The sequence below is a fragment of the Falco naumanni genome, chromosome 1 (assembly GCF_017639655.2).
Source record: "Falco naumanni isolate bFalNau1 chromosome 1, bFalNau1.pat, whole genome shotgun sequence".
NCBI classification, from domain to species: Eukaryota; Metazoa; Chordata; class Aves; order Falconiformes; family Falconidae; genus Falco; species Falco naumanni.
This window is the reverse complement of record NC_054054.1, coordinates 15,314,683-15,331,162: the sequence shown is the minus strand read 5'-3', so window position 1 is coordinate 15,331,162 and position 16,480 is coordinate 15,314,683. Positions and strand designations below refer to the sequence as shown.

General features: G+C 36.5%; 1 protein-coding gene across 1 annotated transcript in view; it reads right to left on the bottom strand.

Annotated features, from left to right (window-relative positions):
* ARHGAP10 (Rho GTPase activating protein 10) overlaps nucleotides 1–16,480 on the bottom strand; it is a 155,016-nt gene that overhangs the window by 43,257 nt on the left and 95,279 nt on the right. The window contains exons 16-18 of the mRNA XM_040582414.1: nucleotides 15,289–15,347; nucleotides 12,557–12,662; nucleotides 11,776–11,935 (exon numbers count right to left, since the gene is read on the bottom strand). Coding sequence (XP_040438348.1) covers nucleotides 11,776–11,935; nucleotides 12,557–12,662; nucleotides 15,289–15,347 — 325 coding nt within the window. The remainder of the gene's footprint in view (nucleotides 1–11,775; nucleotides 11,936–12,556; nucleotides 12,663–15,288; nucleotides 15,348–16,480) is intronic.

Below are 16,480 nucleotides of genomic sequence, written 5' to 3'. Positions count from 1 at the left end.
CCACACACACTACTACCAGTAGAAAGATCACTATTTTATATATATAAAAGAAATAGAAAACATCCTGCCCTCATGTGTTGCACAAAAATGTATATTTGCTCTTTCAAGCAGCTCGTATTTGTGTTCATCCCTACTTTGGCTGTCTCTTCAGTAGGAAAATAAAATCCAGTACAGCCCATCCATAAGTAGACCTGCTTTTTCAGCAGCAGCAATCTTTTTCTGTTGCAGGCCAAAGCTACAGCTTGTACCACAGTTTTGCAAAGGTGAGCATCTGAAAAGCAAGCAGGTCAACCTCTGCCCTAAGAAGTGCACATGCAGCATTCAGCTTCCCTTTCTTGTTTTATTTTCACTTAAACAGTCAAGTACTTTTCATCATGCCTTAACGGATATTTGCCTGCTGCACTGACAGAAGCGTTGTAACGTCTGCCTGAGAACGGGGGATAGAGACATGCTTTATTTCAGTTGTGGGGAGAAAAGTTTCTTGGTTTTGTTTTTATTCAAATTTTCTTCTAGCCTTATTAAGGTATTTAAATGCCATTGAAGTACAAAAGCTTCACAGCTAATGAAAGATGCCTGCTGTGAGTGACCTGTTTTCTGAAGCATGCTGTGTAGGTACAGAAGACGGAACTCAAAATCACATACACACAACGTGAGCACCTGAAATGGTACAAACGTTGTGTTTTGACTGACTTGCAAAAGAGTATGAGACCACACCTGACTAAGTTTCAGAGTATCTTCTTGCACTGCAAGCTGTTGCTATCAGATGCATGGCAAAGCAACCACACACATCCAATCAGATGTAAATCCTGCCACAGAAGAACAGGACAGGAACATGCTATTTAATAGATCTCTTCACTACTCCAAAAAAGCCTCCCTTCAAGTAAAAGTCAGATCTACCTCCATCCCTCATCTGGACTGTAGAGGCTACCACAGCTTACACTAATGTCTGTATAAAGACCAGAATGAAGTCCACTCATTGAATTACCTCATTCAAGAAGCAATAAAAATGTTCTAAACCAACCTCAAAGTCACATCCAGTTTTACACAGTTTTTGAGACAGTGACCAAACTGCATTAGATTTCTAGAATACCATTCTCCAAAATTTAGTTCTCAAAAGCGCTGGCATCCTGCTGTTGACCTACTTGGGGACAAACTTGGAAGCTAAGTGGAAAAATTTACATATAGGAGAAGAGTAATTCCTGTAGCATTCAAAATTTTATCAAGCAGCAAATCTGACTGCTAGCCCTATCCCAGTTAGTCCAGTATTTAAAATGTTTGTTTAGGCCTGATCTTACATGAAAGCAGAATTTAAAAGTGCACACTGATTTAAGTGGTGGATCAGTCTTCAAGCCTGCAGTGTAAAAGTTACAACCAAAAAGATACTACTTGTTGAACAATTTAAAACACTGGTATGTTTGACCTACTTCTCTCCATGTGATAGTACAAAATTGATACTTCACAAGGCTAAACAAACCACAAACCACCTTGGATACACACCGCTAATAAGAGGTCTGTTTAGAGCAGTAAGCCCAAGACCATCCCTACAACCATTTCAATTCCTAAACCTGTGTCCCACAAACTCTCTGGAAGATTTCTTGAGAGTAATGAGCCAAATTCAACATACTATCATACTGTATTCTACCAGCAGATCCACATGGCAGCAGCCCAAGGAATTTTGCCAGATTCACCCTAAACTGCAACAACAGTGTTGGACTCTAGATCCTTACTAGAGCAGATTTTAGAAATTCGAAACACCCATGTTTGGGAGGATTTAACTTGGCCGATTCCATGAGTTTATGACTAGATGTGTAAATTGTACATGGAAATGTAGATTAGATTCTGCTGCTACAAGAGAATACTGACCCATTCTTTCTGGTCTCAAGCAGAACTAATTAATGAATTTCAGTATGTCTGCCAGGAATCACTTTAGGAAAAGACCCAGACATCAGGTCATCTCTGTCTGCTTTGTATCACTGGGGTAATTAAAATTTGCTCTAAAAATCAGTGGGAGGCAAACAGCAAGGGCAGAGTGGGGTGAAAAAGAGGGGATAAAAAACTGGAAGCTTAGTAATAGAGCTAATGAAGATAAACTTACCAAAAAAAATCATTAACAGCTTAAAAGCTGTGCCATGATTTTGTTGCAAGACAAAAACCCATTCACTCTAGTAACACCTACCACACAGAACATGCATATATTTCCTTTGAATACGTGAACAATAATCAGAGTACCAGAAGCCACTGTCTAACGCAAAGGAGGCTAGAACCTGCAAGGTCATTCCAAATTCTTTGAAATTCAGCTAGTGGTATAGCCTCCACTACTACAATCCTGGTTTTTAGAGGACAGTATTTCTCAAGACAAGAAGAACATCAGTACAACTTGGGTCATTTCCCTTCAATACATCCTTGATTTGCAGTTGGTAAATAAAAGACACACACACAGACACTTCAACTAATGTTTACTGAAAAATATAAAACACCATTCACCTAGGCCACATTTACTGCTCTGCCCTTACACATTTTATGGCTGTGGTACTCCTTGCACTTCCATGACAATTACTGCAATATATGCTGATCAAAGAATATTTTACAAATTAGCAGCTAATGGGATAGTACAAGAGAAAGTTATCATCACCACAATCTATTCTTGACTTAGCTTCTTTTCAATGTAATGCAAACCTAAACCAGGTTCAATCCTGCAACCTAAAAATATAAATATATTAGAGACAAAAAAAGCTCAAAATAAAAACAGGCCAACTGCCTTAGTGGTTCACAGCATGCTCTTAGCCCAACAGACTTTCTAAGCTTTTTTCCTCTTAAGATAATGAAGACAGTGGTTGTGACACTCTTTTTGCCATTTTTTGCAAACATGAATTAACAATGTCTTTTATGTCAAGTTATAATTTTACTGTAGATATAATCATTTCATGAAGTGCAAGGTGATAAGTATCTTAAAATACATTGTGATAGCTCAGCCACTAACTGTAAACACTAGTCATTAATTGTATACTAACTGTAATCCATTTTTAACAGTAAAAAATGCATTCAGTAAAATGAACAGTTCTAGACAATTTTTTTCATATTTGAAGGGATTGCAGAAGCTAATTGGAGCTATTTTAATCAATTATATTCAATCGTAATAGAAATTACAAAAGACCAACTTCTGGAGAGCTAGGACAAAAGTTTTATTTCAAAACTGATTTCTGCACCAATTCTAACAATTTTATAAAATTTATAGTGTACTAAAATCTTTAAAAAATGATCCTTTGTTAATGAAGTTTCTTTTTTGCATTTTACTTTACTATGGACAATGTTAGATCAAAATGTTTCATTTCTGGTTTTAGTCAACATGATCCATTTCTTCTACTTGTTCTCAAAAACACATGATTCGGTAAATACAAAATACACACACTAGAAATTCTTGACATCTAAATAGAATCTATGTTCAGTATTCAGTATACAAAATGTCATAAAGTTTATTATTTCTAAAAATCATATTAATTTTTTTAAAGGTTTACAAAAATTTCAGTAAAAATTATCAGCAACTTAATTAGAATCCTTAAGTAACTTACCTTATCATGGTTACCATTGTTTCCACTCCAATAGAGGAGCCTGCCTCAAAGTAGTTATCCTGACTTTTGCGCTTCAGTATCTATACACTGTAAAATATGATTTGCTGTGCGGTGGCTTCTATGAGATTGCACAGGATGCAGATTTTCTGAGGTTTTGGATTTTGAGGCTTAAATTCCACTACAAACCACAAAACACCTTTATATAATATTCACAATTATTATAGTTGGGGTGTGTGTGTGTGTGTATCAAGACTTGAAAAATACCTGAAGGTAAGCCTCTAGAAGGCCACCAACCAGAAAGCATCAATAATGCTCCTGATGTTGCCTAGCACACTCTAATTACAGTACAACAGAGGATGAAGTGTGAAAAGTAACCAGGTATAAGCCAAAACTAGAAACAGGAAGCATCCTTGGCTATAAGCCATACCACAAAGTGCTATAAATAAATAAATAAATAAATAAGTCAATCCATCCAAGACATCTTTGCAATGATGAAAAGGCTATCATTTGCTGAGACCATCTGCCTAGCAGCCTGATTACCCATAACCAAATGAAATACTGCTTTTAGGGATTTTTGGACACCGAGTTGCAATTTCATACTAAAATTGGAATATCTGATAACTGCTCCTCTTAATACATAAGGAACTAGAGGTCTGGACAAACTGCAGACTATAGGAGTGACAAAAGAACCGAGGGAATTTTCAGATAAACCTTATGTATCTGTAGCCACTCATTTGGCCTGACTACCTTGAATCATGTAGTTCACATTTGAGCTTTAATGAAGAAACTAAACATAGCCTGTAAAACATGACACTACAGTCTGGAGGACAGCTGTGGAAGGATGAAAGGAAAAAAAAATATATACCAAGGTTAAAAACTTGTGTCCTTTGATCGCTTGCGAATTATGAATTTGTTGAGTCAGCCTTTCTAAAAGTAGCACTCCTGATACAAAGACTGCAGCTTCTACCGTATCACATCACGCTCTGCCTTTTAACAGTTCACAAGAACAACGCTCCTGACAGTAGCCGATTCACTGCTGTCAACTAATCCATTTCATTCATTGAAGGAAATGAGAGAGTTAACCATGTATCAGGCTTGAAATACCTACACATTTGTCCACTGCACCAGCAGAAACAGTACATTCACCTTCGTTTCTATGCTCATGTTCTGTAACTCACACCAAGGAGAGTATTTTAAACAGGTTGTCCTTCCTATTACAGCTACATATAATAGCTTTGTGCATCTTGTTTAGTTACAGGAAAAATTTAAATTAAAAGAAAAACAAACCACCTTCAAAGTAAAAGACTAAATACTCAAACTTATTACCTACCTTTCTAAAACATAACATACGCCTAGTTACTAAATGAAAAATAATGCAGAAGGAGAATGTCTGCATGTATTTTCTCTTGCAAAAGAGAAAATTTTCTTTTCTTTTTTGTGTGAAAAGTCCTGAGAAGAAAAAAAGACAGCATGTACAAATCTAAGCCAGAAGCCAGCAAAAGAAACAACCATGGCCAAAGACACCACAGGTAAACACGATCTTCCCTTCATTTGTAATAAGTACACATAGATAAACTTTTATACACACATGTGAACACAAATAAATATGTCACACCTAGTTTTCTACAAAAAAATATGAACATAAATATAAATAATTATATATTGAGAATAAAAACCTACATTTGACCCCCTACCACACTGTCATTGTACAAAGCATCAGAATGAAATGCCAAGATCTTCACAAATGACTGTTCCAACTGTAGCCAGCCATGCAGCCTCACCAGTATTTTCTTCTCCACAGACTTCCCTGCTGCCCTTAAAAGGATTTATATCATCATTGCTTTGTACAATATTTTCTGCTTTTTGTTTTCGTTAAAATATATTTTTTTATCTTACATTATGACTGTGGGGTCTTTGGAGTCAAAGAACATATTTTTCACTTGTATGTCCAATGTGCTCTGCAATGAAGTACTGATGCTTTATCAGCGTAAATAGCATGCACACAAAAATGTTGGAGATAAAGTATTATTAGCTGACCGCCACATATTGTTTATTCAAAATAATCTACTAAATAGTTTGAAATACATTAACATCTCTGGTAAGAAAAAAGCTTACTAGAATTCTGAAGAGTATGTACAAAACCGTAAGCACATACTGCACTATTATCCATTAGCAATGATAAGACAGGATGATATTCAGGTCAGTTTAGCCAACGTAAAGAAAAAATGTTTGTAAATTCAATACTTTGCTTACCATTGAAAGCTGCAAGAAAGTATAATTCTTATGTCACACAGTTTCTGCATAAGAATTTACTCTTTAAACTCTTCAAGAGTGCAACAACTTTTCCCCTCTTCATGCCCCCTGCAGCATTTCACATAAGAACATCCATTTTAGCATTCTCCATAAGGACTTCTCCCTTGCCGCCTCCTCCACACATGCTAGACCACCACCCTGACCATCAAGACTGGAGCAAACACCAGTCAACCGAATTCCACTCCCTTATCATCATTTCTGTTTACTAAGGAACACTGCCTGTGGGCAATGGAAGACGACATCTGTATACTTGGGAATTTCACATAAAGTTGAAGGAAGTTTCCAAAAATTAACTGGAAATAACACAAGCAAATCAAGAAGGCAGAAGTCTGTGTCCATATTATTTGTACATGACAAGTATTTGTAGTGCAGTATCTCAGCACACCACTTCTATCCCTCAGAACATGACTTTTGTTTTGATTTTTTTAATCTAATATGGTTACTCACAGTACATGTTTTGTTTCTTTTGGAGCAGTCTAACAGCATATCAATCCAGATATCGATCCAGAGTTTGTTCCTTTTAACGTCATTGACTGCAGTTACAAACGTGAGTGGAGATTTGATATAAAGTTTTCTTGCTATGTATAAACTACAAGAATTAGAAAACAGCGGCCTTTTAAACAAACAAACAAAAAATTGCAGTCAATTTACCACATCATCTGTGCATCTCTCACATGGAAGGGCTTTCTGCTGTCCACTAGGCAGAGAAAGAGTTTAAAGAGTGTGCACACATTATAGTGGAAGAAAAAGAGCTGCTGTGACTTTTACCAGAAACCTTGATGAATTTCTTTTTTGTGCCTGCTGCTCTTTCTGCTTTAGACTCAGCCAATCATTAAGGCATGTAATTTGAATTCAGTTCAGGAATAGTTTCAATGACACTTCTGATTAGTTACATGCTTAAAGTTAAGCATATGCTGAACACCTTCCTGAACTGAAGCTCATATGTTTCTTGCAAACTCTGCCCTAACAAAGATACCTTAATGGTTTTTTTCCCCCTTCCAAGTCAAAAGTTTGTTGACTTGAGAAACATTCTGCTTGGGGAGGTTTCAAATTACTACACCACAGCAAATCACCACAATTACAAGGCATTGCTTCTTGGTCCTCTGCTGCAGCCAAAGACAAAGCAACACGAAAGCTGAAACAAGCCCTCTTTAATATTTCTCGTACATCCCCCTTTACCAGGAGTTCAAAAGATCCACTGTGTTGTAAAAAAATAGGCTTAGTTTAAATGATGGCAGTGCCACTGTACCCTAAAGTATTTACCTGCAACACAACTGCTTTAAAGATGCGGTGATTGCTAAGTGGAGACACGTGCCACACCTGACTGTGCCACTTCATACTCTCAAACAACTGACTTCACCTACTTCCATTTCTTCTGTCTCGTAAGTATTGCACGTATTATCACTGTAATATGTTTTAAGACTAACGATTTTCCAAGTATTAGTACATGAAGTTGATGTTGGCTTAAGAGCTCAGTAGTACTAAATTCTCTTCCCTTTAGTTAAAAAAAATCATAAAAGTGCCTAAAGAGAAATTACAATATTTATATTTCATTAAAAAAATTCTCCATAAAACTGTTTTGAACAAAAAGCTAAAACGAAGACTTACTTTGTCTGAAGTATGTGAAGTTTTGCCTTTTATTAAAAGATTAACACAGAAAACAAGCCTTATATATAGGAACTATTGAGTTTTTCAGAATTAACATTTTTGAGATAATTTTGCCCATAGGTTGACTGAATTCTAGAAAAGGTATCTTTTACCTGTCTACTCCCTTTCAGTAGACTTCTGTTTCCTAGCCTCCACAAGGGACTCCTGTCTAGCCCCTCTTTTTTCTTCTAATTTTCTTTCAATCTAATTTTCATCTTCTTTCTGTTTCTGCAATCTTGCTATTTGTACTCACTATTCTTTCCTCCCCCATATACTGGTTTAAATATTACAGTCCCACTGAGATTTTTATTCCAACCTCCTCCCTCATCTTCTTTCATTTCTTAGACTTATATTTTTTTTTTATCCTGGTGGTTCCCCTCCCCCCCCCCCCCCCCCCTTAAAATAATGTTCAGGGAATTGAGAAACCAAAACGGGTCACATTACCACTGTGGCATCTCTAAATGGCAAATAAATAAGACCTTTGAATAGTGACATTCATTCCAATATGATGCCAAAACACTATAAAAAACAGCAAGATGAACACATGCATGCTCTTCATGCTGCCATAGGGTGGACTGCCCTTCTTCCTCACCCCAGTTCTGAAAGAAAGACCAGAAGAGCTGAAATGGCCAAGATTTCCACTCTGTGAAACCCTTCGGAAGAAAAATTAATTTCTATGCTTGGAACTCATTTGAGGGAGGAGGAGAAGAAAAATCAAAACCTTTTTTTTAAGGCCAAGTTCACTATCACTTTTCATTAGAGGATTACCTAAAAGCCAAGCAAAGATAGTCACAGGCATAGTACAAACACAGCTGTAGCCAGTCCCAACTTTGTCACCTCAAGAAAAAGGAACACCAAGGAAAGCTATAGCTTCAAAGCAAAACAAACATAATGACAAGACATAAATGTGGCTTTCTTTATGTTTTTTTAGTGAAAGGAAGGATACGGGACACAGAAATCAAGGGAGACAGACAGATACAGCGAGGGAGAAGGGGACAGACAGCCAAGTATGAAACAACACCAATCTTAAAGACCTGCAAAGCAAAGGGAAACAGGAGTGCTGGTGCACATAGCCCAGTTAGGATGGAACATGGCAATTCCAGGCAAAACTATAGAGAGGTCATTTAATATCAAACCTGAACATACTTCTACTTTGCCTGCTGTATCTGGCTGGCCTTCCTCTACACCTATATAACAAAATCAAGCAAGACAATTCACAGGTATCATTTTCCTCAGGACTGGCCTCCTTTGCACAGCAGGTGTGTTTGGGTAAAATACTGTCTCAGCTTGGGTCTAATTTTTGTTTTTTCTTTCAAAGTTGAGATCTGCTTCTACTGTTCTGACTGGACACTGAGAAAAACTCTGCCTGAAAGAGACTTATCCATAAGTGACAAGAATAAAAGCTAAACAATTATACCCCTAATGTCCTTCTATCCCCCTTCTAGTCTTAATAATTGTGCAACTCTGATGCCAGTTTAAGCAACACATCAGGCTGCACAATATAGTTCCAGCATTCAAGTCTCAGCATTGGTCTGATTTTGCAAAACATCACCTCCTCAACCTACTCTAATTGGTTCACAGCCATGGTTTGGAAGTATGTCTGCAGGCTGTAAACAAGGTGAAAGAGGTACTGACTGGTTTCTAGCAGGAAATAAATGTATGTACCAACAAAGCTTACAAAAAAAACCCCCACCAAAACAACAACAAACAAAAATTAAAAAAAAAAAAACAAACACCAGCTTACGCACTAAGCATGACATTCTAATCTCAGGGCAAATGCTCATAACCAGATTTCCACACATAAATTGCACAGAAATTCTCTAACTAGGGCTCAGCAGACCGATGATAGCTGAATGACTGCACCAAGATTTCAAAGCTAGTAACCCAGTTAATTATGTCTCCTCCTAAAATTGCATTGTGGTTCTCCTTACCCACACGAGACATATGAACATCGATGGAATTTAAAAATATTTGAGGAATCATGATAATTTTTTACCATTTTGTCTCCCAAGTTACTGTATTTAAACTGGAAATATTGATGGCTATTGCTTCTACACAATGGAAGTTTTAGCCGTTTCATTTACTACAGGGGAAAAGAAATTCCTCTCTGCAGTCTGCCAGAGCCATAAACTACATATGCGTGAAATGTAAAGCGTTGCTTCAATTTGTTTATGTCAGTGTACCTCCATCGTGACTCCACCACTCTTCTACAGTTCCAAACTTCACTTCTATTAGCAGAACCTCATAAAATTAGCAGAGGTGGAGTTGTGGCTGAATTAAATATTTTGAAGTATTTTAACCAACAGCTGGTGACCTTTCCTAGGACTTCACCAGGGCTATAAAGAAAAATAACTAAGACTCTTAGTCTGAAATACATAGACATTCAAAACAGCAATATAAAATGAACATTAGACTGACAATAAACCTGCCTGCCATTAAAAGTAGGTCCTTCGTCCGCCTTAAATGAAGAAGGCTTACTTGTAAAAGCAACATACTCAATTTTACTATAAATTTTTCATAATGCCTTAACACATACCTCTCCATTGCCTCTGCTATAAACACACAGAGGTCACACTTGGGGCTTCCTTCCATCTTGGAAGCAACTCTAGCATGGGAGAGGTGGCTGCAGGCAGACCACTGATAGCAAGTTCACGGTTAGAAATGGCAGTGAAATGACAGAAATCCCTTAAAAAAATTATAGCCTTCTAGTTCTAAAGGCGGCAAAAACCCAAGGAATTATGGAAAATTATGCAGTATCATTTTTATGTACGTTCCATTCCCTGCTTCTCTACATTTTCAGAGGAGTAAGAAAGGCCACTACAACTAACGTTTCAATTGCGAAATTTATGTCCATTTTTTAAAAGACATGTGATTGAGCTGTCCTAAGAACAAGAGGGTGCTAATCTGTGGTGATCTAGTGATTTGAATAAGCATGACTCAACCTCAAACTCCGTAAGTTATTAAAACACCCTGCCTCTGCTCACTCTCTCTCTCTGCTTTCTTAAATTCATGTGGTCACTGCAGTAACTTCAAAATCATGAGCTTACTGAAAGGTTTGCCTTCATTTATAAGGTCTGGAATGAACAGCGTGGCTTACAGCTCTTAGAATATTTAGCACTTGGAACTTGAGCCACATCTGCAGCACAGTATTCTTCCAACAGAACAATACCACATCTGCTCAATGTGTGCATGAGGGCAGCATTACACCTTAAGTCAACTAATACAACAAAACCCGCCACAGGAATACAGCTATGCCAAACAGAAGTTTGCCCAGCCTGTATCATTCAGGGAGATAGCATAATTACATTGTCAGAAAAACTTGAGACATATTATTTAGAGTAGGTAAGCCTTGACTTAGCCAATTTTAACACTGTTAACCTTTAAAGGAAAAAACCTATTTCGATGCTTAGAGTGCTTAAGGAAGAAAAGAGGAAAAAGCACATCCTGGAATCTTTCCAAAACACGTTTTTGACAGTAAGAGCAAAGGAGATGCTGTACAAGCAAAGTACCTCAAACGTCCTGTTCCAGAATTCAGGTTAGACATGAGAGACTCCCAAAGGAGTACCCAAACAAAAACCAGTAAGACTTTTATTTTGTTTTCTTTTTTTTATTATTTCAAATCCCAGATTACATGCAGTGATATTCTGGACAGTACCTTGTACATGTAAGGCACTTTAGGAACTGGCAACTGCCACAGCAGTAGCAACTGCTTCTGTTTTCAGTATTAGATCAAATGCAAAGGCTTAAAATAACACACATTCAGCTGAAAACAAAGGAAATATTAATACCTGGTTCTCTCATAATGCTTTTTAGTCATAAAATTTAGAGTAAAGTATTCCTTTTACTGTGTGAACTCTGAGAAAAATGAAGACACAGAACAATTAATTCAGAACCTGGTCAAACTACTAAATGGAAAAGCTAAAAACTGAGCCTGAGATTTCTCTTTTCCAGTCTTGTATCACTTTTGCTCAGAAAAAAACATATGCAAATAACATACTGAAAAATCTATTTGTGTACTATAGACACAGAAGCACCGCTATTGCCAGGAAGTACACATTCTAAAATGTGAGTTTACCTACTAAACAGGAATACTTACCGAGTATAATAGCCAAAAGTACACAGTATATAGAGGACATTCTTTAGGATTAAGCTATTTGTGACATCATACTTAACTCCACACTACCCATTAAGCCTAGCAGATCGTTTTAGACAATGCTCAGAAATGCTGAGATGTATCAAAGCTTACCTTCTCATGATTTTCTATCAGGATTTCAACAACAATATTCTGAAACTTCAGGTCCATGATGGCTGCTACAGTTTCTTCCTGTGGCCTCATTAAGGTTGGTCCAAATACTACTCCTAGATTTGCCACAGTCATTAGATTCCTCTTGGCATGCTTTGAAACACTTTTAGAAAAGAATTGAAGGAAAAAACAGGAAATAGGTTATGAAAAATTTCCATTACTGTTGGAAACTGCAAGTCTACAAATGAAAACATTACATTTCCTTAATCTATGTTTTAGAAGTTTGTTTTGTGCAAAGTTTCTTCAAATAAAATCTTACTGAAATTTGGAAAACAGAAAAGCCATTCTTCCACCAGCAATTTAAAAACAAAAGCAGTCTCTTACTGAACTTAAACATATAAAATGCACTTAGCCCTGGACCAGGGCAAGTGTGAAACCAACTTAAATTTGCTAACAGATCTCCACTATTCACTTTGCCAGAATTTGTGAAAAGAAAGTATAATGTTCCCTTTCTCACTTCAATCAGACCCTCAACTGCTGGCAGGACTGCTAAAGTAAATACTTATATGGCTTCATTAATGGATTAGATTTCTGCCTTTCCCGCCAAAATATACACAGCAAGAGTCAAACGTCTTGTCTGCTTTTGCATGTTTGGTTCTTGGTGTTGTATATGACAGCATTGAGATAGGCTTCAGCTCCAGCCATACTTAGCTAAGGCCCTTTGTAGTTAAAAAGGTAAGAACAAGAGTTCTGCTGAGGTAGGAAAGCAGGTCATAGTACTTACTTTGCTAAATGTTTCACCAAAATTTCCAGCATCTCTTTGTTCTTTTCTGGGAGTTTATGGACCAAGAAGTGAACAGCATTAACTCGTGATTCAGGACTCCCACTTTCTATGGGACATAGAAGTAAATAACTATCCCAAAAACCAAAAGTAAAATAAAATCCACAGAAATACAAAGCTTCTCCCACTCCTGCATGGAAACATACTGCACACACTTTGCTTCACCACTTATGCATCACCAAACATAGCAATATTGAACATATGCGCTCTGTTTTCACAAGTAATCTAGTTCTAGAATTATCGACTTATTTGCTTATTTTGTGAACTCATTTTTCAAGCCACCTGCAAAAGGATGTTTTTGTTCATCTATTTTTAAAAACTGACAGATGTAGTTATTGTTTTGCTGCATCGGACTCATCTGCTTATGAATACACTGCGAGGTGAGAAGCGATGATGTTACTGGGTGCCACAGAGTGGAACTGTACTACTTTACATTTTAGCATCATTAACTGATTGTCCTCATCATTAGAATTCAGTTTTGTTGGTACTGTGCAGCTAATGATACTGCATTTATACAACCTTGCATTGGCAACCTCGTAAGAAAATGCATACAAAGATTCATATGCTCGGAAAGAAAATCTAATGACCACTGAAGACACAGAAGATTAATCATGAAAAAAATCTACTGAGTGAGATTACTACAATACAGGGCCTTGAATAACAACAGCATCCCTCTCTAGTACTGTATAGAAATAAAGTAAAAATAAGCAAGGAGCTTTTTATTTTTCTGTTGCATGTTGAATTGAATAATTTTGGCCCCTACAGGTTTCATTAGTACACAGATAAAAACAAGAATCTGTAAAAGATGAACATAATCCCGCTTCCTATCTCTCAAAGTCATACTGAATTACAAAATTACATCTCAGTAGTGGTTACAATGAGAGCAGTGGAAGTATTTCTCTTGTATATAATAATACTTAGTAAAAGGGACATAAAAGAAAAATTCAGAACCTACTCCGAATGCAAGAAGCTTTGACACCAGGACCATTCATCAGGTCCCATTTTACTCTAAGGCAACTTTGACCCTTAAATGTCTTTTATATAAAATACCACCGTATTTCTTCAGGCATATTGCTGCTTCTTTTTTCTTTGCATATTGCTACAGATTTTAGGGTGGGGGTTTGGTTGGGTGGTTTTTTTTATTATTTTGCAGTGAACACCCCTGCACAGATTGCAAGAAAAAAGGCTACCAAAATGCAAAACATTTAGCTTGTAGTCAGCTAATCAAAATTCAGTCAGCCAGAAAAACATAAGCCTTCTTTAAAGCAAGACTATTTTACATATATGTGAAATCACAAACTCTAATTAAAGACTGGCTAAGTAACTTAATCACAAGATAAGGTCAAGCCTTATATAGTTTCAATCTACACTGATATGTATAAAGAAAAGAAAGAAAACTGAAAGGACACCCTTTTAATTTTGGCTTCCCCCCACCCCCAACAGTTTCAGAGAAAAGGATATTCCGTACTATTCCTGGTGTTGTTTTTTTATAGCTCACATAGGAAACAACACTGACTACCTATTTTTAAGTATACTGTAACTCAGATCTGCAATGTTAATTACATTTCCCTCCCCACTACATAGACTCAATGCCTCTACAAAATTGTTTACTACTTTTGAACTCTGTACTATTTAAGACATTTAACTTCAACTGAACTCCTGTATTGAAAGAGACTGTAAAACAGAGAAAGGAAAATAAATTGAGAAACTGCTGGCAAAACTTGATAGGTCAAGAAATTATTTTAACACTTTCCAATATAAATGGGCAGACTCACCACCTAGGTAAGTCGGTTGAATTTTGTTTAAGCACTTGGCCTCTAAGATGTGCTTTGGCAATGAATTTCATGGACTGATTCTCATTTTGAATTAAGGACCACAAGTGAACACAACATTCTGTAGACCTGGAAAGTTATTACAGCAATCTGAAGAAGATAAAGCAATTTTCCCAAAGTTTATTTTAATTTTCCTTTCCACAGTTTGTCAGAAGTGCTACAGACTGGAAAGAAAATCAGCTAAATGTCTGTTTGCTAATTTGTCGTAAATTTTCTTACACAGTTTCCCTCCATCCACTTCCAAAAAAATTCCATGTACATTAGAGACCATACAGCTGAACTACAAATGCTGTTGCTTCTTCTCCAAGACTGTATCTCAAGTGCCATAGTGTAATCTGGCCTGCTCTTTCCTTTCATCTAATAACATATGAATAAGCCAGCCTGGATACAGAGCTAACAAAGCACTGAAGACAAGGGCCAGGCAGCAGTGCTTTAAGGATTCAAATGAGACTAATTAGCGTATTTTCTTTTACTAAACTTCATATTATTTATAAATAGAAGAAAAAAAAGTCACAATCTATCTTATAATTATATAAAATATATATCTTATCATTATATAAATCAGATAAGAATGAATGTTTACAATGTCTATCCAAAAGTTTTTCCATCAAAGTAAAAATTGTGCTATGCTAAGGCTGTCACAAACTTGTCAATAGATAGGTCATATGTGACACATACTAAAATTGAACACTGGTTAAAACCTACATATTTTTAAAACATTTATTATTCCTATATTTTTACTGGGTTGAAAAATACTTCTGAAACTGCATTTGCTGTGCACTCCTAAGGCCACAACAGTACTATAACAAAAAATTTCTATTTGAACCACAGTCATATACTTACTGGCAGGAACAATGAATTCTCCATGCAACTCGTATGTCATCAGTGGCTCTGGAAGGCTTCTGTAAAACAAGGATGACTTAATAAATTTAGCTATATTCTTTTCTATCTGTATTTACTCTAAGCAAGAAACCTTATTAACATTCAGTAGTATAATATTTGCACCAGAGGCAACCATTGTTATGGCAACCCCTAAGTTCAATGATTTCCAGTGCGAATGGAAAACTTGGTATTATCGGGAAAATAAGACTAAACACATCCATTCGCCTTCCACAAGCTGAAGTGATGCCTCCAGTCTATCATAAGGCACCTTTCCAAATTACAACACTGAGACTGTTTCTCAGATTAAGATCGTACACATATACTATGTAATTAGTTCTTTATCAGTGCTTTTAAAATACAAAGAATCACATGTCAGTGCCTTACTGGACAGAAATAAAGGTCCTAAAACAGTTAAGTTTGCTGAACAGGAGCCATCCATAAATGAAAACTCTAAAGCATTTCAAATGGAAGACCTGAAATTGAAAACCTTAGTCATCAATGAAAAATGTACTGAATAATGGAAATCGGAGTTAAAACCTCCATTTATTACGTTGAGTTTAGTGATGGTTATGAAATATTGGCATAAACACTCAGATGGGGAATACTGTAGGCAGGAAATACTTCATCATGTGCCCTTTTTTTTTTTCTTTCCTACATTTTATTTTTTAATCTTTCCTACACTTTCTCATACAAGAGATACACAAAAGTTCTCTGTTCTATGTTCTTAGGCAATTCAGTAAAATACCTTGGTCAGGAATTGGCTGAGCCATTTGAACACAGAACACATCCACAATTCCTACTTTTAACACTCAAAATATTATTACTATTGCACATAGAACATCAGAGCAAGGGCCAGAAGGAAAAGAGCAAAACATTAAAATTTTCATGACCTTTTCACTTTCCATTCTACCACACAAAAAGGCAAAAAACTCTTGACGATCTTAGCTGACTTTCAGTAATGACTCTCAACAAGTTTACTAACAATTCAGGTTTCTAAATAATCAGTGAAGTTTTTATTTATCTAACAGGAAAACGTTTTGGGGCTTGTCTCATAGGAACATGAGTATTAGTGCTGCTAAACTATTTTGATTCCCCCAAGACAAACATGGTATTTGCACAAAATGAACCTCTACTGCAAAATGTAGAAGTTAGT